The sequence below is a fragment of the Hydra vulgaris genome, chromosome 03 (assembly GCF_038396675.1).
Source record: "Hydra vulgaris chromosome 03, alternate assembly HydraT2T_AEP".
In the NCBI taxonomy this organism is placed as follows: domain Eukaryota; kingdom Metazoa; phylum Cnidaria; class Hydrozoa; order Anthoathecata; family Hydridae; genus Hydra; species Hydra vulgaris.
The window spans coordinates 49,940,434-49,965,853 of record NC_088922.1 but is presented as its reverse complement, the minus strand read 5'-3'; the positions used below and the strand labels follow the sequence as shown (position 1 = coordinate 49,965,853).

Below are 25,420 nucleotides of genomic sequence, written 5' to 3'. Positions count from 1 at the left end.
ATCTTTATCATCACCCCTTAATAATCTTCCTAATCATCAAAATGATTTTTTATAGTTCTAAAGCATAGTATTGATAAATTATCAATAAGCAGAATATATTAAATTTTTAAGTGTCTTAGTTGGCTCACATAGTATTAATTTTTAAGTGTCTCGGTTGGCTACATAGTATTAATTTTTAAGTGTCTCGGTTGGCTCACATAATATTATATGAAAACTCGTACTCTTTTTATTATTGCTGCTGATTTTGCTGAATAACTACGTCACAGTTTTTACTCACAGGACTTATCAATGGGGGAGGTGTAGGTAGCTGGAGACCCCAAGTTGGCTGATAACCATCTGAATATTAAGTAATTATAAAAATCAAATGTTATTTTTAGTATTACTGAATTGTAATTTTTTATCATAGTTTATAATGACTCCTTCTTTTAGACCTGTTCAATTTTATAATATTCTATCATCACTCTATTTGTGTTTTTATTTTTTGTATTGACTTTCCTCAAGTCCTCAAGGCCAGAGTGATAAAATAATTGAGGAGAGCAATTTTTTAAATAAATCTTTTTTAACAATCTTTAAAAACAAGATCTTTAAGGCTGCTGCGCATAGTAAAAAGTTGACTGGATACTCTTCATAGTGGGTTTGAACACTCTACATATAGTATACTACATCTATCTTTAGCCATTGAATTATTACAACTATTCTTAGTTTTTAATTAAACAGATTAAAATGATAATGTTTAAATCTTTAAATAAAACACTAATACAAATCACAAATTAAACTTTACCCCTGTTAGTGTGCCACTAATAGAACTTTTTCCTTAAATAAATTCCTGCTTTAATTAGACCTTTTTATTGATTATCCTCTTATGAATGATTACTTTTATTTGTAAGTAAGAGTCTTACCTTTGAATAAAGTTTCTTAATATATTTTATATTTTTTATAAAAGTTTACTGAATACAAAGTTTATTAACACAATTTTTTAATTATTAATTATTAATACTTTTTTCAAATCATAGTCTGTAAACATCGTACATTTTGATTATATACAATTTTGTATTGTGTTACATAGAATGAACGACACATCAAAGAAGATAAACTTTAAAAAGGCAGATAGAGAAAAGAAAAAATTTATTGAAAACTTAACAAAACGACTACGGGATATGATATAGAGTATTTATTAATTGTTTTTATTTATTTACTAGTTTTGTTGTTTTTTTAGAAAATTTATAAAGATTTTTATTTTCAATATATAAACTATTAAGTGCGCAAGGTAATGTGCAAGATATTTCTATAATATTGAAGCAAAACTTTTTGTTGATGCAATTGTATTGCATTCCTAGTCTTTTTTTACCTGGAGTCAGGTTATACACAAATCTTGTATTTATTAAAGTTATGCAAAGAGAAATAAACAAATATTTGTATTAAAAAGTTTTTTTCAATTTATAAATAATTTTTGTATAAAATTTTCTGTATTTAGTTTTTAATTTTATTTTTTCTGAATATTATGTATTATATAATATGTATGTTTTAAGAAGAAAAAAACTATTGAAAACTAATGACTTATTTAATCATAAAATAATTTAATCTACTTGCATTCAAAAACTTGCATTCTTGTTACAAAAAAATTTACTTTATTACTTTTACTTGTGTAACAATTTTGTTTATAATTTTTGCGATATGTATTATATTATACTTTATTATTACATACTATTTATTATTATTATTATATTTTTTTATTACATATATTTTATTATATTGTATTATTTATATATATATATATATATATATATATTTATATATTTATTTGTATTATTTCATAACATTTTATTTTATTATTGTTATATTGTGCAAATTTAAATTTATTGCTACAATATTTGCATGAATATTACAACACAAATTTTTTGTACAATACTTGCATACATATTACAACACAATGTTTTTGTGCAATACTTGCATACATATTACAACACAAATTTTCGGCAAGTAATACCATGCTTTATCCATTCATATCATTTGTTCATTTAGATTATAAGTACATTTTTATGTAGAAAATTTTAAGAATTTTTTAAAAAAGAAAAGTTCTTGTATTAAATATTGATTAAAATTGCTAATTTGTATAGAATGTATTTGTTTTATTAATTAACTTCATGCAGTATTTACTATGCCCTGTAAAATATCTGGCACATGCGGTGTATGCAGCCTCAAAGATGCAATTTACAGATGTCCTAAATGTATATTAGTTTAGTGAGTAATTTTTTTTTTTTTACTTCTATTTTTTAAAGCTTTGTACATCTTTTTTAAATTTACATTTGTAAGTTTATTAATTAAGTTATAAAAATGACTTATCAATAAAGTTATTATTAAGATTTTTTATTTAAGTTTAATTGAAGACTGAAAGTAGAACATATATTATACTTTTAACCGCTTGCTTTTTGTTTTTTGTCAAATAAATTTAAATTAATAAAAACTTTAAAGTTATATTCTAGTTAAAAGTATATAAACAATTTATTTTCTCAAAGTGAAAACACTGTGAGATATATATATATATTTATGTATATATATATATATATATATATATATATATATATATATATATATATATATATATTTATTATTATATTATTATTATTATTATATTATATTATTATTTATTATATTATTATAGATTATATATATATATATGTGTGTGTGTGTGTGTGTGTGTGTGTGTGTATATATTTGTATATATATTTGTATGTATATACACACACACACACACACACACACACACACACACACACACACACACACACACACACACACACATATATGGTTTAACATTTAACAAAAACCACAAGTGTTGCTAAAATGTTTTTAAATTCTCTAGAAAAAAACTTCCCTAAAATATACAAATTTCACAAAATCTTGAACAGAAACACTGTAAAGGTAAGCTACAGCTGCACTGTAAATATTAAAAAAAGTTATAAAACACCACAACAAAAAATTGTCTTCCCAAGAATCGAAAATAATGACCCAAAATGCAATTGTCAAAATAAAACAGAATGCCCCCTGAATGGTTAGTGCAAATCCATAAACATATACAAATGCATCATCGCAGCTAAAAACCAACCCAACAAAGTTTATATTGGATTAAGAGAAGGTGAATGGAAAACCAGATAAAACAACCACAAATCATCATTCAGTAATGTCCAAAAAGTCCACCCCCCTATCAAACTATGTCTGGGATTTGAAAAACAATTTTAACAAATCCCCTATATTAACATGGTCTTTTTTGAAGTCTGTACCCCCCTACTCAAATATTTCCAAAAGATGCCCACTATGTCTATATGAGAAATTTGCTATTATATTGTATCCAAAATCTGAGGAACTAAAAATAAATATAGCTAACTAAAAATGAATTAATAATAACATTAACCTAACTACTAAACAATTTTCTTCCCGTAACAATCTAAAATATAAATATAAACCATAATGTTAGGGTGGTCCAAAAAAACGAAGTTTGGAAATTCTGTTCTCCATAAGGCTTATCTTGTTTCATATAATATTAGAGAATTTCTGTAAAAATTTGAAGCAAATCAGACAATATTTAGGGGTCAATAAAAATTTTGACTTTTCATGTATATGGTCTATACGGTCAAAAGAGTAAAATTTCATTTGATATTTTCTTATTTTAATATTTAAAATTTTAAATGAAAAGTTGTTATAATATTGACTTCAAAAGTATGACATATAAGTAATGCCCCATCAAATGTCATCTACCGCGATTATGGTTGCCTTAGAAGAAGATGGATAAATTTGGCGATGTCGCTGGACAAAATGAAGCAGAAACTGTTTTCGGTCCTTATCATTGGTGAGGGTTTCATTATATTTCTGGATAAGAGCAAGGCCAGGCTCTGCGCCATCATTGACAACCTTCATCTTGTTGACTCAATCTTTCAAATTTTGGCAGCAAGCATCCAATTCCCATGCTTCTGGACCTTTCAACAGAAAACTCTTGGACTCTGATGGTGCTCCTAGACAGTGTCAGGTGGTCAAGAGGATGGCCTAAAGCCTTTGCTACTGATGCAACAACATACATAGCTCCATGATCAGGAAGATTTAGTCTATCTAAAGCCCCTGTGACTTCTGGAGTTGCTATCACGCTTTTCAGTTGTTTAGGTTTTAAGGAAAGAACCCTCATCTTCAGACTAAGAAGAAAAACTGATATGCAAAGCAAATGGACTAGATGGACTAGATGTTTCTATTTGGTGCAACTTTTCTGTTTCTTTCAGTCTTCGATTTTTATTAGCTTCTATAGGAGCTCTCTTCTTTGCAAGATTGCGATCCACTCCAGCCATGCTTGAACTGGTGACATCTTCTCTCTGCATCATTAGGAATTGTCTGTCTTCATTGTTTGTCATGATGTCCAAAGCATTCTTAGTGGCCAGGTCAAAAAGATTCATCTGGTCATCTTTGAACATTTGCTCTTTAAATCTGCAGCTTTCATATACTTTCGCCCTATTCACCTTCAACAGTTGATATTCACAATACAACTTCTTCAGTTTTCTTTTACCAGAATCAATTCTCTGAGTCAGAATTCTTGCTTTGCTCCAAATCATATTGATATCTTTAGTTGTGCGATTAATACGGTCCTTCACAGTGAGGTGTTCTACGAGGTGGTAAAAGAGGAAGCAGCAGATTGCATCACCGTTTGTAGCCAATCTTGTTGAAGAGAATTGGTTGGTGGCCTTGCCGGCAAGCCAAACTTCAGCAGAACTTCTTGTTGCAGCTGCCATTATGTAATTAAGTACCTACTTGTGGATATAAAAAAATACTAAATAGTAAATATTTTCATACTGTTTATGAACGTTATGTTCAAATGTTCAATGTTCATTTTATTTTAAAAACAACAACAATTAGTTTAAGGCCTCAATATGTGACTGATAAATTGATAATATTACACTAATGTATTTAATAAGCAATGGATTATTAATTAACTATTCATGGTAACTAATTAATTTTAACTATGTTAAATATGTAACTATGTCAACTTGTTTCTCCGCGCAGCGGACTTGTTTGTCAAGGTTCGTGTTTCGGAGTTAAAGAGTTGAGAGAGGGTTATAACCACAAGTAGCCTCTTCATCTGTAGTGGCCTTCTCGGCCTTGGGGAGGTGAATTATAAAAATTAAAAAAAAAAAAAAAAATGTAATATGTTCATTAGGGTGGCCCTTATATGATGATAAAAAATTAAATAAGAGCAATGTTAAGTCTGACCATTTTAAATGGTTCCATTTCATACAAAAAAATTATGTGTAAAGTTTCATAAAAAAATATTAATATTTAGAGGTGGCTCAACGCCGTCAAAGTTTTCTCATATACGAATTTTTGATGTCTGTGACAGAATTCAGCACATTTTGCCATCATTTTCATACAGAAAATTAATTCTAACTACTAAAAACAGTTCTTAATTACAGAGACAAACACAGAAACAATAGAATACACAAAGTTACACATCTTCACTTAGTTGAACTAGTTAATTGTGAAGTAAGGTGGATTTTTTCACATTCGGAAAGTTTGCCCGGTTCTGTTCGATAACCTGCAGAGCATATTGCAGCTGTTCTTCGCTCTTAAATCGGCCAGACTTTGTTGCATCTTGGATCAAGGCAACTCCTCGTTCTGCATGGTCGTTTGTTACTGCCTGGGATTTCACGATTGCCTCTGCAACCTTGAAGTCATCTCTCCTGTTCCATGATTCAGGATCTTCGGCCAGGAATCCATCTGCCATGCCCAGAATAGAAAACAGGTTTCTGCTTCTTTTTGAGACAAAATCAGGAAGCGTCTTTTGTTGTACTGTCGCCAAGTCCACCACGACACGTTTCAAAGGTACTTCTTCTCCTTCCTGTTCTAATGATCTTTTAACAATTTCGCGCTTCGTAGTGAAATCCACTTCTGGATCGAAGAGGCTGAAAAGGATCAAATCTTCTGACAGGTACCAAAGATGGCCCGCAAGCTTGCGTGATGTTACGGCACCAATATCTTGATCAGGGTAAGCCTGGAGTTGTTGAATAAGTTGTAGATCATTCCTAGCGGCTTTGTAAGCCAGAGGCGCCAAAAACCAGAACGTGATATAAACCTTTGCAAGAAATATGTTCACACGTAGGAGGCCACGAGACTCTCGCAAGGTCAGCTTAAACTGTGATCGAAACAGCCAAACCTTTATACTGTAAATGGCTTTCGCCATCCATCGAGCTTGATGCATTGACCCAGGCGCTCGAAAATTCTTCCAATCTGTAGGCTTTTTTCCTAAAAAGATGAGCATCAGTTTGAGCAGCTCGCGATAGTCATCTCGTGGCTGATGATCTTGCAGCTGCTGTTCACAGAAAACAATGATTACATGTTTGACTTCGGAGAGTTCAGCTGAGGTAACATCATCCGAAAAGGCATCTTCATAACTTTCCTGGTCAAAGGATGACCACTGTGCTTGAAATCGTTTGAAAATGAGTATTTCTGGAGCTTTACTGGGTCCCATACAGACACAAAAAGCAGCAGCCAATACCAGTTCCATGATGTGATGTCAACAACCAAAGTGCAGTAGAGGCCGCCCTAGTAGCTGTTCGAGAAGAACGCAAGCGCCAGACAGCCGACCGGTGTTGGAAGAGGTTGTATCAGAACACATACCATGGACAAAGTTTTCCAGCTCCCATTTTTGGATAGCATCATAGACTGCTTTGGCCTCGTCTTGTCCAGTGCCTAAAAAGTAATTTATAGTAGTCTTTATTAAAGTTTGTCTGACATGATTTCACATTCACATTTCATAATAATAAATGATTTCGAAATTTATAAAAACATTTAACTAAAATAAAAGTAGGCATATATATTATACCATTATATATTATACCATTATGTATTACCTGCAGGAATCTTTGGAATATCCAAAAGCTTTGTCTTCCCCATTGTTGTGACAAGAATGGGCAACCTATCCACCTTCTCTGTTCCAGTCAGATCTTGCATCAGCTTGCCATCCCAGTAAGAGCAGTATTTGGCTTGAAATGTTGAATGATTCCGGAGGCAATTTGCTGTCGGTGTTTCCGACGGAGTCGTTGGATGGTTGATCTATTCAAAGCGAGTGATTCAGCGTCTTGTCCAAGAGCCCTCGAAGCCTCAACGATGACCATCATAGCAGCCCTGTCGCTCATTTTATTTCTATCAAGCATAGATGCCAGCTGTGGTGAAACAACACTTTGGCGTCCTCGCTTTCGTGATGAATAAGAAGGAGTAACAGTACTTGTGCTTAGAACTGGATCCTCATCTTCAGGTTCAGACTGACTTTCTTCTGAATCAGCGCTGCTGCTCTCCAACACAGCTTTATCTAGCAAGGTGTTTTTATCAAGTTGAGATCGATGTACTCTCTTTTGCAATATCTGCTTTCTCTCATTCTGCTTTTTTTGTTGTTGAAGCAGAACCTTATCGATTCCGCCCATGCAGCCAGGTTGTCCTTTTTTTCTTTGAGATTCCAGAAAGACCTTATCTTCTTGATTCTCAATTAGCTCCATGGCGTCAGCATGTGCAATGTCGAACAGTTCTTCTATTGCGGCTGAAAATGCGGTTTCATTTGTTTGTTGAGTCTCGGTCTTGCGGCTCTTGTTTTTCTTTAGACTTTTCCACTCGAAGAATAATTGCTCAAGCTTTTTGATGGAATCTTGATGATGCCTGGTTGGAATTTTAGCTCGAAACCAGAAATCTTCAACTTTCTCAATAGCGTGGGTTGCAGCCTTTCGAATATCCTCTTTCAAAACATTGTGGAGATGTAGAAAGTGACCAAGAACCTGCTTCCCTGATGGCAATTTACTACCTTCAATTTTTTCAGCAGGGCTAACAAGATAAATTTGTGAACGCAATGCCATCTGAAAATGCCAAACAGATTTATACTAATCATCATAATATTATAACATAATATTAAACTATGCAATTTTTGGCATAAACAAATTACAAAATTACACATGCCATTGACATGCCATGCAATAATACAAAATGAAATCTACAGTCATACAGACTCCCTCATATAATTATATATGTAACATAATATATTTTATAATTAAATTGACATACTAACCTTTGCTGATTGCTAATATCTGTGATTATTGATAACTATTAAATAAAAATTTTATTTTGATTAATTAACAAACAACAGTAGAAGAAGAAATTCATAATACAAGATGGCTACAAAGAACTAGCACAAGATTTATTTAAATATTATATAAGATGCCCAATAGGTGCTAATATTAAATTATATTACATGTTTAGTTTTGTTTACTGAAAAAAATGACTGAAGAAAATTATGAATTAATAAAATTACTGAGGAAAATTATAAATTATTTATTTAGATATATTGAAGAACATTTTTTTATGCGTTATTACCTTTATATTTATTATAATTTTATATTTAATTATTTTTTAGATTAGTACATTATTGAAACATGATATCTAGTTCAAATTATTGATTGAAATATATTTATTCATTTAATATTCAAAATCATTTATTGAAAAGAACCTGAAATTTTTTTTCGCCGATTTTGGTATTCTCACAAAACTAAAGCTTAGTTGAGCTACCTCTAAATATTGTTCAATCCTGCTCATATTTGGCCTGAATTATTTTTTTATATATTGGAACTCATCTGAGGGGTCAGACAATGATATTTTAAAACTTCAAAAATAAGGGCCACCCTAATGTCCATAAAGCAGCTGATGCAAATTACTAACCTTTTAAGCTTTTCTTCTATAGTCAGAATAAAAATTCAAAAATACTATATTTATATATTTAAAAAATTTCGATTTTTAAAAATTATTTGCTGATGGCAAATAATTTTTAAAAATTGCTGTTTACAAATCTGCTGTTTGCTGTTTAAAAATCTGCTGTTTACAAATTGCACAAAGAACTAGAACAATTATGTATGTATGGTGTCCCAGAAGTGCTGTTCAGAAAAACAAAACTAAAAATCGTGTATAAACACTCAACAATGTGATTTCTGCTACAAACATGCCGTAAAATTAGGTGCTTGCCCAAAATGTTAAAATCCTATTGACCCCTAAAATTGCTCAAATTGGTCCAGTTTTTTGCACGGTTATATAGTAGAACAAAGTTAGCCTTGTGAAGAGTGGTTAGGAACACTTTTAATTTTTACTATGTAATTCTGGACCGCCCTACTGTAATTTCCGCTAAACATATTGTAGCAAAATTTAAATTTACTACTTGCCTGAAGGTTGTGGTAACACGTGAAACTCAGAGTTGCAATATTAAGTTATATTATAAAGATTAGCATTTAGCTTATTCCTGGTTTTTGTTGTTTTATATAAATGTTTTGTTGTTTTATATACATATATATATATATATATATATATATATATATATATATATATATATATATATATATATATATATATATATATATATATATATATATATATATATATATATATATATATATATATATAATACAACAAAAGACTGATTATTCTTTTTTTCTTAATTTAATAATAAAAGAAAACAGAATTACAAAGTGTCAAATATAAAAAAATATTTCTTTATTTTTATCAAACAATGCAGCTCTTACTTTGCACCATTTTCTTTGCTTAAGATGGTCTTCAATGCTTAATAATAGCTTTTTTGTTGCAAGGTACATATTGAGTTTTTTTTTTTTTTTTCATTAGCTTGTTAATTGTTGTAACTTAGTGTGCATCCATTGTTGTGTTCAGGTCTGAGGCGATTTCAGCTATGCTCATGTTTGGTTTGTGTCTATAATTGCTTTATTTTTATCCCTTTTCTGACATTTTTTTAGGACGACCAAAGCAACTTTTATCTTCCACTGTGCCAAACTCATTATAGTTTTTGAGCCTTACTCTAAAGCTACATTCGTTGATCTTAAGTTGAGGTCTGACTTCTTGATTGCTGAGACCACTTTTGTGCATGCCAATAATTTGCCACTTTTTTTCAATTGATATGCTCTTTAAACCTATGTTTTTGTTGTTATCATTTTGAAATTTTAACTAACTGTATTTCAAATGACATTTTTGTCGCTTAAATTTATATTACTTATTAAAATATTATCAATCAGGAGAGAGTAATTAACAAAAATCAATCAAAAAGAATACAAAAAATTATTTGTACACTTATTTTCACTCAGAGTAGTCATTAAACATTTAATTGATTCATGGAAACAAAAAACAGGTTGACAAATATTTGACATATAATTATTTTATTTGCTCTCACCTTTTATTTAAAAAAAAGTGGTTTGAAATTAACATTAATTTTAGTTTAAAGTTAGATTTATTTTGATTTGAAGTTGAATAAATATAAAAATTATGAGTGCACTAATATATATATATATATATATATATATATATATATATATATATATATATATATATATATATATATATATTTTATTTATATATATATATATACATATATATATATATATATATGTATACATTTATAAAATGTTGGCATTGCTTAATGCTGACCCTAATTCTGAAGGTTGGTATCACGGTATATTGTATAAAGATGCAGACTTATTTTGTGTACTTTAGTTTGTAAAATGTTCTTAAAAAGTTATAATATACTTTATATTTATAAAAACTTTTATCCAAATTTTTTAATTTTGATTACAAGTATTTGTTTAGTTTTTTTATTAAAGACTTTACAGGTCATATTGTGGAAGTTATATACAATGTGTTTGACTTGTTACAAACCAGCAACACAAAAATCAATTTACTCCATGAATTAAAAATCTTCTGTGCTCATTACTAAAATAACTTTTCCAAAGTTGGAGTTGTAAATGGCAACAATTTACCTTTGGATTGATTCAAAACACTGAAAGAATAGCTAAATATTGTATTATTTTGAATGTTTTTGTTAATGAAATTTTTTTAAAACAGCTACTCAATAATATGGGTGGAGCTCCTCAATAATATGGGTGGAGCTCCTCAATAATATGGGTGGAGCTCCTCAATAATATGGGTAGAGCTCCTCAATAATATGGGTGGAGCTTCTCAATAATATGGGTGGAGCTCCTCAATAATATGGGTGGAGCTCCTCAATAATATGGGTGTATTAAAAACCTCTGAACCACATTTTGGCACCTTATTTTCAATTTCAGCAAGCTTTTTTTAAATTTTGTTATAGTTTTAATTCAATAAAAGCTTTTATGGTTGGTAGTAAAGTGATATCTTCATTTTTTTTTATTTATAATGTGCCTAGTATAATGTTATAAAATGCTGCTAAAACATTTTGAATCGTAGGAATGTTATCAGCTGAAAACTTATTACTTATTTTTTTAAATTTTGTCAAGATCAGTAAAATTTGATTTAATATAACAATGTGACTAGCATCTGGTATTAATTTTTTTTTTGTAATAACTACTGAGTGTCTATATATAATAGATACTAGAGCAGGTTTAATTTCAATATTGATTCATCATGCGGTTGCTGTTCCATTGCGTTTTATCAGAAGCAATTACTTATTATTACTTTAATATTAGGCACTGTAAAAGTAATTAATAATTAATTTAATATTATGAATAGAAATTTAGGTACTAAGTAATTTAAAAAATCCAACCATAAAGTTTATCAAATTCTTTTTTAATTTCTTGACAGGTTAAGAATGATTGATGAGATTTAGAATAGATTGTTTTATGCAGATGTCAAGAGCCTTTTGAATTTTATTAAACTCTTTAAATAAATCATTGTTTTTTGTTAAAACATTTCAATGTTTTTAAATGTTGCATTGTTTTTAATGCTCTATCTTAACAAGTATCTTATGTACACAAATTAATAACACAAATTAGCATGAGTTGAAAGCATGCTTTGAAAGCATTGCTTTTATCATGTTGTTAGCAGCATTAATAATCATCACTTTTTGTTTTGCTTTCAAGTCATCAACTGACTCAATCATTTTGTCTGTTCTATTAGCAATATATTGAGCAGTGACATCCTGAAAACTTGTCACATTATATCAACATAATATGTTGAGCAGTGACATCATGAAAACTTTTCACATTATATCAACATAATATGTTGACATCCTGAAAACTTTTCACAGCTAGTAACAAACTTTCTCAAAGTCTAATCATTGTTAGTATAATGCAGATTTAAAGTAATGAATGAATCTACATCTCCAGATGTCCAGTGGTGAATCCTACACTATCTACATTTTTTAGTTCACTTGTCAACTTTTCATGTAATGCTGCCTTTATATTCCAATATATCCTGGGTAACTTGTACTTAGAAAGTTGTCCTACTTTTTATGTTAGCCCTAGTACTTAGTTGTCCTACTTTTTATGTTAGCCCAAGGATCAAAACTATGAACAAAATGTATAAAACCTATATTTAACTAGCCGTTTGATCAGCCATGGCGCAGTGGTTTAAGTGCTTGCTTTAGAAGCAAAAGATCCATGGGTTCGAACCAAGCTCTGGACATATGTTGCGCCAGTAAAGAAGATATGAACCTAGTTAAATATAAGGATTGATAAGCAGCTGTTTTTGTTCCTGACTTTAATTTTTTGACATACTCATCTAAAATTAATAAACTTTTTAATTGAGCTGTTAATGGAAATTAACAAAAAAAGTTATCGGTTCGTTAAAAATTTTAAATAGAAATTTTCCATTATTTCTGTCTGTTAAAATTTTTTATTAGACGGATTTACCGGACAGAAAAATCAAACACCCATGATTAGTAATAGCTGCATTATATATATGTAATAGGGTTGTGGCACAATATTAGGAACCCTTATCTTATGCACTAAAAGTCATAAGGTTGAACCACACTCTTGAAGTGTTATTAATAGACTTTTTTTACTTTTTCAAAATTGCTTTTCTTGTGTTATATTTATGTTATTCTTGTATTGTTGTATAATTTTTTTTTAATTCTAATAAATATCACTTTTTATTTTATTATCATTTTGTTCCTATTGGTCTCAACTAGTGTTGATAGTTTCTAATATAAATTTTTTATTTTTTATTGGTCTCAACTAGTGTTGATAGTTTCTAATATAAATTTTTTATTTTTTATTGGTCTCAACTAGTGTTGATAGTTTCTAATATAAATTTTTTATTTTTTATTGGTCTCAACTAGTGTTGATAGTTTCTAATATAAATTTTTTATTTTTTATTGGTCTCAACTAGTGTTGATAGTTTCTAATATAAATTGATAAAAAAACTTTTTTTTTAGCTGTTCACTAGTTTGCTACAAAGAACATAAAGGTTTATACATTTTATTCTTAGATTTCAATTTTTTTATATCTTATTTATAATATCGTAACAAAGATTTAATTTTTTATTTCAAACCCATTTGTAATTTTTTAATGTCTAATTTTCTAAGTGTTTTATTTTTTTTAAGATTCTTGTTCATCGAAAGATATAAATGAAGTTGTTAATTCGGCTGTACAACTAGTTGATAAAAAGATTGAAAGTGAGATGTCTGAAGATATATTGCGACCTGAAGTTTTACAAAATTTAGGTTTGTAAACAGTTATGCAATTTAAAATAATGGTTTATATTTGTCTTATAAAAAAATAATTAGATAATTACCAATAATTAGTGATATCAGTCTTTTTTAGGTATTTAAAATTATTTAATTGTGTTTTTGGAACAATGAAATCGTATTAACTTGTAGTAATATTAAATTTTGTTTTTTCATATTTTAACTTTTAGTTTAAAATGCTTTTTTGTTAATAATACTTGTTGTAGAATATGTTTTATTTTTCTAAGTTATAATTAAAGACTTTTTTTTTTTTTTCAGTTCTGCTAAATCATGGTTAAATAAAGAAAAATTTCTTTAACAAGAAAAAAAAATTGGAAATCAGCAGAACTAGAAAAAATAATTAGGAATTAGAATTAATGTTTTGATTATTTATACATTCATAATTTTTCCTTCAATTTTCAAATTTGATTCATTAAAAATAGGGGAGTAGATATGAAGTGTTTTTTTTTAAGTAACAGTTTGATGTTTTCTGTTTTTCGATAGAGTAAAATGCCTGTTTTTTATGAAAAAGCTTAGTTATTAAAATATAAACAAAAAAATGTTGTTTTTATTTTCAAGAAATGTGGTTACTTCAATGCAACATTGTTATCAACCATAAAATAGTTATTATCAAGAAATGTTCTTATTACAATGCAACATTGTTATTACAATGCAACATTGAACTATAGAACATTGTTATAATGTTACTACATTATAACAATGTTCTATAGTTCATTGTTTTTGCAATTTTGCAATATTTTTACAACTAAGCAATTTTGTTCTTGTCAAGTTTTTATTACTATGCAATGTTATTATTACCATGCAACATTGTTATGCAAGATTGTTATATCCATGCTAGTTTTATTATGACACTATGTAGTTTTGTTTGTTTTTATTATTATTGTTTTTATTTTTTTGTTTTGTTTTAATTTTGTAATAATAGTTGTAATTATATATTTTTATACTTAACATTAAATAATTTTTTACTTCTAGAAAAAATAACTTTTTCCTTATGTATTATTTAGAGACTTCAGAACATTTAAAAAATATGCTTACAAACAAACATTTGAAAAGTATACTAATGGAAATTGATGCTTCAAAAACACCAGAAAAACATCTTGAAAATGCAATGCAAATTCCCATTTTTACAGAGTTTGTTGATCGATGCTTATCTATTGTAGAACCTCCAGATATTGTTAAAATAAATTAACTTCTTACAAATGTAAAATAATTAATTGAGGATAAACATGTTTTTTGAGTGTTTTTTTGTTTTTGTTTTCGTCTTTGAGTGTGTTTTTTTTTGCTTTGTTCTAAACTTATTTATCTAAGATAACCATTTTTTATTTTTAATGTTGCAATTGTAAAATGTTATTATTAATTATTATTTTTGTTATTATTAGTTATATACAACTTTTAATTTTTTTGAGTTACTTAAGCTGGTTTAATGAACATGTTATTTTTTTAAGTACAAAAGTAATGTCTAAACCCACTGGTCAATTTTTAAAGCAATTACGTCTTTTAATGCACAATAAACAATTTGTTCCAGAAACACTCACTGCATACATTATTCCTTCAGGTGACAATCATCAGGTACTGTGTTCTTGTTATAGTTTTTGCAATTTTTTTTTATAGAAAAACTTAAGAAAAAAATTTTACTAAATTTTTTATACATATCAGTCAAGAACCCAGAGTTTATTTGGGGATACCGCTTTTTTTCAGCAGCATGGAGGGGGGGGGGGATATGCTTTTGAGTACCTAAAGTACTAAGTAAAGTAAGTAGATCAAAAGTTCATTAAAAAAATTAAATTTGCGTGATAGTTATTAGGACTGAAATTTTTTTACTTTTGTTCATTTATTAACATAAGCAGTTTGCTATACATTTCATTGTTATAAAATTTTGCAACAAGTTTTTAAAATTAAGTTTTGTAACAACATTCATTTTTTTAAAACTAATGTTCAGTTAGTAACCGAAGGACAGTTGTGTCATTACATAAAAAAGCAATTTCTTTTTAATTCATTTTATTGACCTGAAGAGTAAATGAGGTAGCTAAAATAAATTGAAAATTATTTATATACTACTGCATTTAAAACTGAAATTGTTTTTTCTATTTAAAAAGGCAAAAGAAAAATTTAAAAAAAAAAATTTTTTTTGGGCACCCATACTGCATACACCCACCCTGTCCCTGCATATTCTGCTTCCCAACACTGTGTTTACCTGGGGAGGTATATTGGAGTGTATCTACATTAACTGATATAGCTAATGTATGTACACTCCAATAATATAAATTAATTTAGTTCCAAAATAAAATCATAGTTTTTAAAAAAGATTTTTGAAGTTGCATATTATAGTAAATACAAAAAAATTAATACAAACTTTTTTATCTAATTTATGTATATGCAAATATTTAGAGTGAGTATATAGCTCCATGTCACAAAAGAAGACAATTTATTTCTGGTTTTACTGGATCTTCAGGTACATTTTTATTTTTATTTTTCTTTTTTATGTGCATTATTTCAACAGTTATTGTAAGTTTGCAGTAATGAAAAATAAAAGTTGATAGTGAATTAAGATCATAGTGATAAAACAAAGCTGTCTGTTTTAAATGTTTTTAAACCAGCTCTTTTAAGACAGCTTTTTTAATTAAAACTAAGTTTTTTAAAAATACTACAATTTTGGTTATTTACTACAATATATCAATATATATATATATATATATATATATATATATATATATATATATATATATATATATATATATATATATATATATATATATATATATTGCTGTTGTATGATTTAGTATTAAAAATACTAAACTCTTGATTGTTGTAAAGTGCTCAATATTTAAGAAAATATATATTTTTTCAAAAACAGAGCGTTTTATAATTAAATTTAAAAAAAAACAACTTTTAATGGAACTTAAAGTTTCATGCCTATCGGCAATCATCAGCCATGAAGTACAAAATCAAAAATATAAAAAACCGTTTAAAAATTACAAACTACAGTAGAATGAGTTCTGACGTTATATTACAAGAAGACGTAATGGAAAACTAATCTCTGCTATCAAATAATGAAAGGAGAAATTTATTTTTGCGTCTGCATTTAGAAATGGCAAAATACGCAGAATGTGATAAATTGGTTCTGAAAAATTGATGATAAACACCTTTGTAAATTTTTAGTATTTGACATAAATGATTTTTATCCGTCAATTGATGAAAACATGCTAAATAAAGCAATTGCCTTCGCCGAGCAACATATAATTATAGATGAGCAAAGCAAATCCATTATACGTCATGCAAGAAAATCTTTCATTTTTAATGATGGCATATCATGGATTAAGAAAAAAGCAGGATTGTTTGATGTTACCATGGGAGCCTATGATGGCGCAGAAGTTTGCGAACTAGTTGGGATTTTTCTTTTAGATCAACTTTCGCATTTTTACAACAAAAATGATTTTGGTTTATATCGAGATGACGGGTTAGCTGTTTTTAGCTTCGGTTTCGGCCGAAATTTCAGTTTCAGCTACGGCTTAACTGAACCGAAATTTTGGTACTTTCGGTTTTGGCTCAAATTTCGGTTTCGGTCGATCACTACTTAAAAAACAATGTAAGTCAAAAAATTGTTTTTTAGTTCAATTAATGACATATTACAAAAACTCATCAAGTGAAGTTATTTTTAATAAATCGACGCACCTTTATGATGATGCATTAAAGCAATCGGGATACATTTATAAATTGACATATAAACCAAGCATAAATAATGTTCCAAAAAATAACCGCAAACAAAACTTAATCTGGTACAATCCTCCATTTAGTAAAAATGTTACAACCAAAATTGGTCAATTTAACCCTGATTGACAAGCATTTTCCTAAAAACCACCAATTACACAAAATATTTAACAGAAACACAATTAAAATAAGCTACTCCTGTATGCCAAACATCAAATCTATTATCAACTTACACAACAAAAATATTTTATATGGTGATCTAAAACTATCAGAAAAAGCCTGCAATTGCATTAAAAAATGTTTTTGTCCACTGAACAACAATTGCTTGCCTAACAATATTGTTTACCAAGCCCCGTAAGCTCAAATAAACCTCAATACAACGATAAAGTATACATTGGGATAAGCAAAACCTCATTTAAGCTACGTTATGCGAACCATCAAAAATCTTTTAACATAAAAAATTACAAAAACCACACTGAGTTGTCTAAGGAAGTATGGGAGTTAAAAGAAAACAATTTTACAACTTCAATCAAATGGAATATTATTAAACGCTGTAAATCATACAATCCTGCGTCAAAAATTTGTAAGCTTTGTTTAAATGAGAAATTCGAAATATTATTTTACAAAGGGAACAATCTGCTAAACAAAAGAGGCGAATTAGTTTCTCAATGCAGACACAAAAATAAATTTCTCCTTTCATTACTTGATAGCAGAGATTAGTTTTCCATTATGTCTTCTTGTAATATAACGTCAGAACTCATTCTACCATAGTTTGTAATTTTTAAACGGTTTTTTATATTTTTGATTTTGTACTTCATGGCTGATGATTGCCGATAGGCATGAAACTTTAAGTTCCATTAAAAGTTGTTTTTTCTAAAATTTAATTATATATATATATGTGTGTGTGCCTGGCTTTTGATCTGTAAAACATATTTATGAAGAAAAAAGTCAGTGGTTACCAGTTTTAACCGACCCACTTGGGTTTAAGTCTTAAAATGTAAAAATTTTTGACATTTTTATGGGTTAAAAGTGCAAAAATAATTATAAATAATTTATAAAACAAGCTTCAAACATTAATTAGATACCAAATGGTACAGAATAAAATTTAGAGCATTGTTTATTAAAATAATACTTTTTTCTAAAAGCTATATTTATAAAGCTATTGCTTAAAAATAGTGAACGGAAACTTTCGGCTTTGGCCGAAACCGAAATTTCTGCTTCAACAATTTGTTTACTTTTCCTGTTTCGGCCGAAATTTCGGTTCAAACTGCAACCGAAATGAACCGAAACTTTTATAAGATTTTTTTTAAGTTTTAATATAAGTGGGGTCATGACGGTTTCCTAATTGTAATCGTTTGTTAGTAAATCAATTTTTAATTATAACAATTGTAAAAATTTTTATTGAAATCACGTTACATAATAGTTTTAAGTTACTATTCTCAAATCATTCTTAAAATGAATTAACATTTAAGTAAAGCAACCCAAAGCAATAGTTTCATCAAAAGTTTCTCAGTGCTAAATTTTACAACGGAAAATAATCAATAAAAAACTGGTTTATGGAATCATTTTACCGTGACAGTTAGTGATTTCAAATACAGAACTTGCAATTTGAAAATATCTCATGGATCGTACAGTCCAAAACTTCAATCACTTAGCGGACTTGCATCACATTTAAGAAGTGGTTTACTCTAAAAAATCTCTTAACTGAAAAAGCAATACAACTACCGGCAGTCCTATAAATCTCAAAAATTGATTCACACTTTAAAGAAGGTCTGAAGTTTCTTGTGCGACCGTGGCGCAGTGGTTAGAGCGCTTGACTTGGAAGCAGGAGATCCAGGCTCAAAACGAGCTTAGGATACATTTTTGCGTCACGGTAATGAAATAGGCGTAAACTTCCTGGTTAAATGCACTTCCGCGGTGCTCTGTTATAAGACCTATAGGTCTTCTATATTTCTGTATTTCGTCGAGAAAATACTTCAATTATTACCTTTAATTATTGAAATGTCTTGACATATTATAGTTTTTATCAAACTATGTTACATGGTGATTGCTTAGATATATGTAAAATAGTTTTTTTTTTGCTTTAATTTGGTGATCATAAAAGGTTCAGGGATTTTAAACATTCATTTTCAAATTTCAGCCGAAATTTCGGCTTCGGTTTCAGCCGAAATTTCAGTTTCGGCTACGGCTTAACTGAACCGAAATTTTGGTACTTTCGGTTTTGGCTCAAATTTCGGTTTCGGTCGATCACTACTTAAAAAACAATATAAGTCAAAAAATTGTTTTTTAGTTCAATTAATGACATATTACAAAAAAATGACAACTGATACTTTCAATATATTACATATATGACAACTGATACTTTCAATATATTACATATATGTTCAAATTAGCTACCAAAATCCAAAATCATTTTGGCTGTGACAATCATATCTTAACTATAGTGGTTTTGCAATAAATTCAAGTATTTTATCTTCTCCAATCTCTGGTCTTAAAACCGATGGAATTGTGTGCTATTGGGAAAATAGGGTCATTTTATAGATGGCTTGCGAATGTTTGCTTTCTTGTTTTCTAAAAGCATGCGCGCATAGTTGTAGGCAGAAAAAACAAATAATTAGAAATTTTCCAGTAAAAAAATTAAGATGTTTGTATTTTTTTGTTAGGAAGTTTATTCACTTATTGATTTTTTAACAAGAATTAGATTATTTCAACTAGTTGTCAAAAAGATGTGAAAACTAATGTTAATTTAAATTTTATAAAGTTTATTTTGGAATATCAGCTTTTAAAAGAGAAAAGAAAAGTATGCTAAAGTATGCAAATGAGGATCAGGGTTAGGGTGACAATTTTTTTTTTGAACTTTTTAACTTTTTTTGGAATTTAAAATACTTCTATGTGAAAAGCTGTTCTATGTTCACTTAGAAGTTCATATACAATTTTTTAGCTCGAAAGTCTAAGAGAAAGAGCTTTATGTAAAACTTGGATTTGATGCCAATAACACATTTTTACCAGTTTTTTGCATTATTATTTCAAAAAAAATGGTATATAAAATAAAAACAACTGCACAATATATTTTCTTAATATTTGAATCTATATTTATTAAAGATGACTTAATTTTTTCTGGGAAATATTTGTAGATATTAGTTAGCGATGTTGTCTGATTACTAATAGGATGTTTTGTTGTTCTTTTTCATTTTGAGATGAGCCAACAAGTTTTTGATAAAAAAACAAACAAAGTTATTGTAAGATTCAAGATCCTTTAAGTTGCCTTTAGTGTAAATGGTATTTAATCAAACCTTAATCTCACTAAGTCCTGTTTTATAAAAATAAACCAACTTTCCTCTGATTATAAAACACATCTTAGTAACATTTTCTTTTCTCAAGCAAAAACTTGGTCGAGTACTTCAAAATACTCCAACAGATTTTGTATAACTAAAACCTGATCAAGTGCTTTTCCAGTGTTACTTTGTACAACTCCTAGAAGAAGATCATCTTTATGCCTGAATTCTGGGCTTTTAATCGAAACAGCAATTCGGTCACAATTAATTTTCTGCTACAATTTTTCTTCAATATGGCTAACTTCTTTTTACTTTCACAGACAATAAACATTGTTTAATCTCTGTAACTGATCCCTTTTCTTGCACTTTGTTGTTACTGCTATAAGGTGTTGTTGCTGCTATAATAATATTATGATCAATAATAGCAGTTGCATGTGTTTGTTTTTCTTTATTCACTTTGAATATTTGGATTTCGTTAGAACTGTCTTCACTCTGCTTTGAACTCATATCTTTAGAATCTATATAAAATATAAACTATAAAGAAGTTTTTTTTATAAAAGCTTAATAAGGGTAAAACAACTTAATACGGCAAATGAATACCTTTTAGATATAAGCTTGCTTTTTTGCAATTGGGTTTCACTTCCAAGCCATAATCAGCTGAAAGACATCAACTTCAAGGCATACAGTGATATCTTCTTCGTTTTCAATTATGTGTTCACAAACACCATCTGCAATGATTTTCTTTCTGTATTCTTCATACCTTGTGTATCTCTCCATTCTCCTTTCAACTCTTGTTTCTAATTCCTTATCTCTAATGTGACTAATGAACTGAACTTTTTCATTTCTCTGATCTTCAATGAATGAAAGATCTTCCATTATAGCCTTTTTGTTTTAGCCATACCAATACTCTGATGGATTAGTTCTTATGTTTGTTTCGCCAATATCAAAAAGACCTTCCATTGTACTCTAAAAAAAATTACATATATAATAAAATGCTCTACACATCAAATCTAAATATTATCATTATACAAATCCACATAGTACAAAATAATGTTAAAATGTTTTCACTTGAAACTCTATATTTTTTTGTTGTTTGCTTTTTATCTTCCAAGTTTTTGTTGTTGTACCGTAAGCTGCCTTTTTTTGTGAAGTTTTACAAACTTTTTTTTTTCTGAATTTTTAATTCAGAAATTAAATAGTCGCCAAATCTGCATAGTTTCTAGAGGTTTATAATTTTTCGGAGGAGACAAAAGTTTTCATTTCCTCGCTGACATGTTGTGATTTCTTTGCATACCAAATCAAAATTTTTGCTAATTGCACATGCAAAGTTTGTAGTTAAGCTTTTAAATTGATTTGATCTAGAACTGATAAGATACTGGTAATGTCTTAAAACTGTTCCATTGGTATGGAGCTGATAAGGTGAGAATTCAGAAATAGGTGACTTGAATAGATACAATGGTCTTCTGACACTTGAATTTAAATTATATAAAGATTTTTTTATTTTGTTTTTGCTTTTCCCATCTTGATCTATAAATGCAATATTTAATTAGTTTTCTAAAATTAAAATGAGCAGGAAATATTCATTTTATTAGTTCATAACAAATAATAATTGTAATCTTAACAAAAAGTAAAAACAAATAGAAAAAATGACAAATATCTTAAAAATCAATTTTTACATTAAGCACTTAGAGTGGTCAAAAACAACTTTCTAAGACTTTTTTGAATTTGTATTGAGATTTAAAAATTTTTGAATTTTTTTTTTTTATATTGTCAACCTAATATATATATATATATATATATATATATATATATATATATATATATATATATATATATATATATATATATATATATATATATATATATATACATTTATATATATACATAAATATATATAAATGTTAGGTAGATTTGTTTAATGATTACCTTAAGCAAAAATACTGAACCCAAATTTTTAAAGAATAAACAATCTTTTATAATCATTTAATTTTAAATTCACTTTTAAAATTGGGCATGAAATGCATTTTATTGAAAACAGTTTTTTATTACAAATAACACTAAATCTTTATTAACATAACAAAATATAAACATAACATTGTAGCATAAAATTATTTTAGATAATTATTTGTTTAATAACATAACATAGTCTCCTTTTACATATAAATGTTTAAAGTAACATTTTATACGCAGTTGCAGCAATCAGTTTAATGTATCATTTTATATGCAGTTGCACATCTAAAAGATTTGAATTAACGCATTCCAATGCATGTTTCACAATACCAATTTGTTACTATGTTACTTGAGTAAAAAGTATTATTGCCATTGATAAATATGCCATTGATCATTAATTGATATGAAGATATTATTGGCTTCATCAAAGTAGCTCCACTTACACAACGTAACACTGCAATTGTTTTCCAGGACTATGATAAACTGAGAGACCACCTTTGTCTGCATTAAAGACTCAACTTGGTGAGATTGCAATTGTAATATTTTAAACAATTAAAAATGATTTATAAACATCATAAGTAGTTGGCTTATAAGCTAAAACTGATTACCCTTCTCCTTGTTAAACGCAAATGTACGCGTTGTAGGAATTAATTCTGTTTTTCTCAAAAATAACTTTGATAAAATTAAATTTTTCAAAAGATTTATGTGGAATTCAGTTTACTTCACAGAAATGATATGCAAGATGCCTTATTTTTACTTTTACTGAATCAAACCCTTTTTCATTCCAATAATAGTGACAACTAGTTCAGATTCTTGAAGAGAAGTTTTTGGTTGAAAACTTGAAGAAGAAATCACTTGTAGCTTTACATGATATTGAAGACCATCTTTCGTCTTCTAGAAAAACTTCTGAAAGTATCAGCATCAGCACAGAGATGCAGAAGTTCAATCAGTTGCTACTGTGAAAACTTATAAAAGCAAAAATTTTAAAAAGTGACCATGTGGAATTAAAATGAAAGTTATAAATGAATTAAAGATGTCAGTGCAAAAAACACTTCTTAAAATTCTTATCTAACAAGTCTGATAAGTTTGCTACTAATGCAGAAAAGTGATTTTTAAAAGAGTCAAATAAACAAAAAAAGTTATGTAAAGCAAAAAAGAAAGTTACAGATGAGTCAAATTTAATTGAAAAAAAGCTAAACAAGAACTAAGCAGTATTTTAGATCTAACATAATCCTTTGATGATATTTTATTCTCAAAGTTGCATTATGTTGGCAAAGTGTTGATTTCTTAATGTTAACATTTAAAAAAACCAAGTCTTAATGAAGTTTATTTTTAAGCAATATTTTATGCTTTAGGTTTTGTATTAGGTTTTGTTGAAGTGTAAAAGCCTTAAATTTAGGGGAGAAGGGGGTAGCTTTTAACAGGGGCAGCATTAAAAAAATACATTTTTGAAGCATTCTCTTAACTTTATTAACTTTACTAATTTAAAGTTAGTAAATTTAAATATTTTGAGGACACAACATTTAAAGTTGTAACTTTTCTTACCTGAAATTTGAAATAAATTTGACAATCTATATGATTTGTTTTTAAGGACAAAGTGTAAACATTTTGGTATAAAGTATAAAAATTTTTTCCGACTGCATTTCTAGCAAGTAACAAGTTTTATGTTATTTAGAAAATCATATACTATTTTATTACTATTTACCATTTATTATTTAATATTTAGCAGAAAATGTCAAAAATTAAGTTTACCATTAGTTTCGGAATTGTTTGTTATTAATGATGCTGTCAGGGCAGTTTTGAACACCTAGGGCACCTTCGTTTTTTTATTTTTTTATTTCTTGCATATTTCATCATTACAGATTATATTCTTATTATTTAAAGAGAAAAATTTATAAGAAAAAAAGATAAACAGAAATTAAGGAGGAAGATATTATTAATGCTGCTCTCCAAGTTGTAAATGGCTTTATGAAGCAGAACCAAGCTGCTAATACTTATATAAAACATAATATTTTTCATTATCAAATGAAGAAATATGAACAAGATTTATCCGAAACCAAGCTAGGTTTCACAACTAAGTATACTGTTTCACAAACATTTAATAAAGATGAGGAGAGTATGTTGAAAGACTACCCTATAAAAAGTTCTAAAACAATTTGAAAATATAAAACAAGCAAGATCTTGAAATATAAAACAAGCAAGAGAATTAACATAACATTATGCTTCTAAACTTTGCCTATGCCCAGATAAGTTACCGTGAATTATTAACATTAAGGTTTTACAATAAATTGTGTAGGCATAAACTGCCTGTCAACCAAGTTATATAATACTTGACAATTACAGAGTTTGTATAACTAATAGAAAATAAAATGTGGATTAGTTGTAGAGAAGTCATTCATTTTTTAGATGATTGTCTAGAAACAGCTTAAACGTTATTAGAGATAACGCTGATACAATGTCAGTAGGAAGAGAGTTCCATTTATTTATTATTCTTAGAGAAAAAAAAGTTCATACATAAATTTAATCGCGAAGATTGTTTTTTTAGTTTATATATATGTCCACAAGTAATAAATTGGCTATCTATTTCAAAAAGACTTCTGTCACTATTGTTATTTGTGCACCATTTATAGATGTTGATTAGGTCTGCACGAAGTAGCCTGTATTTTACAGTTGTCATATTTAACGCCAACAATCTTTGTTCATACGGTAGATCATATAATCCATTGATTGGTTTCGAAGCTCTTCTTAACACATTTTCTATTTGCCATTTGTCTTTGAGAAGTCCAGGGTTACAGATTGATCCACAGTATTCTAGGTGAGGGCGGACTAGTGCTGAAAATAGTTTTTTGAAGGATAATAAGTTCTTATATGATGTAAATGTTATTCCTATTATTTGTGTGGTTTTGTTGACTTGAATAGTTGTGTGTTTGGAAAATAATAAGTTTGAATGTGAACACCTATATCTCGTTTGCAA

General features: G+C 28.2%; 3 protein-coding genes across 3 annotated transcripts in view; all 3 read left to right on the top strand.

Annotated features, from left to right (window-relative positions):
* The window catches only part of LOC101238395 (exocyst complex component 6B), a 95,937-nt gene extending 94,388 nt beyond the window's left edge, over positions 1-1,549 (top strand). The window contains exon 31 of the mRNA XM_065793545.1: positions 1,067-1,549. Coding sequence (XP_065649617.1) covers positions 1,067-1,166 — 100 coding nt within the window. The 3' untranslated portion in view covers positions 1,167-1,549. The remainder of the gene's footprint in view (positions 1-1,066) is intronic.
* Positions 1,550-2,087: 538 nt separating this feature from the next.
* LOC100198347 (zinc finger HIT domain-containing protein 3) lies at positions 2,088-14,752 on the top strand. Its single transcript, XM_065793547.1, has 4 exons — positions 2,088-2,241; positions 13,202-13,233; positions 13,370-13,489; positions 14,518-14,752. The coding sequence occupies exons 1-4, from the start codon at positions 2,159-2,161 to the stop codon at positions 14,700-14,702; spliced, it is 420 nt and encodes a 139-aa protein (XP_065649619.1). The 5' UTR covers positions 2,088-2,158; the 3' UTR covers positions 14,703-14,752.
* Positions 14,753-14,945: 193 nt separating this feature from the next.
* The window catches only part of LOC100201909 (xaa-Pro aminopeptidase 1), a 44,504-nt gene continuing 34,029 nt past the window's right edge, over positions 14,946-25,420 (top strand). Inside the window, exons 1-2 of the mRNA XM_065793546.1 lie at positions 14,946-15,082; positions 15,902-15,965. The gene's annotated coding sequence lies outside the window, so the exon portion shown is untranslated. The remainder of the gene's footprint in view (positions 15,083-15,901; positions 15,966-25,420) is intronic.

Excerpts from the sequence above, each read along its gene's own strand:
- LOC100198347 (XM_065793547.1), top strand. The coding sequence starts at position 2,159 with ATGCCCTGTAAAATATCTGGCACATGCGGTGTATGCAGCCTCAAAGAT. Across the intron at positions 13,234-13,369 it reads TTGCTACAAAGAACATAAAG|ATTCTTGTTCATCGAAAGAT; the intron begins GTTTATACATTT and ends ATTTTTTTTAAG. Across the intron at positions 13,490-14,517 it reads TGAAGTTTTACAAAATTTAG|AGACTTCAGAACATTTAAAA; the intron begins GTTTGTAAACAG and ends TGTATTATTTAG.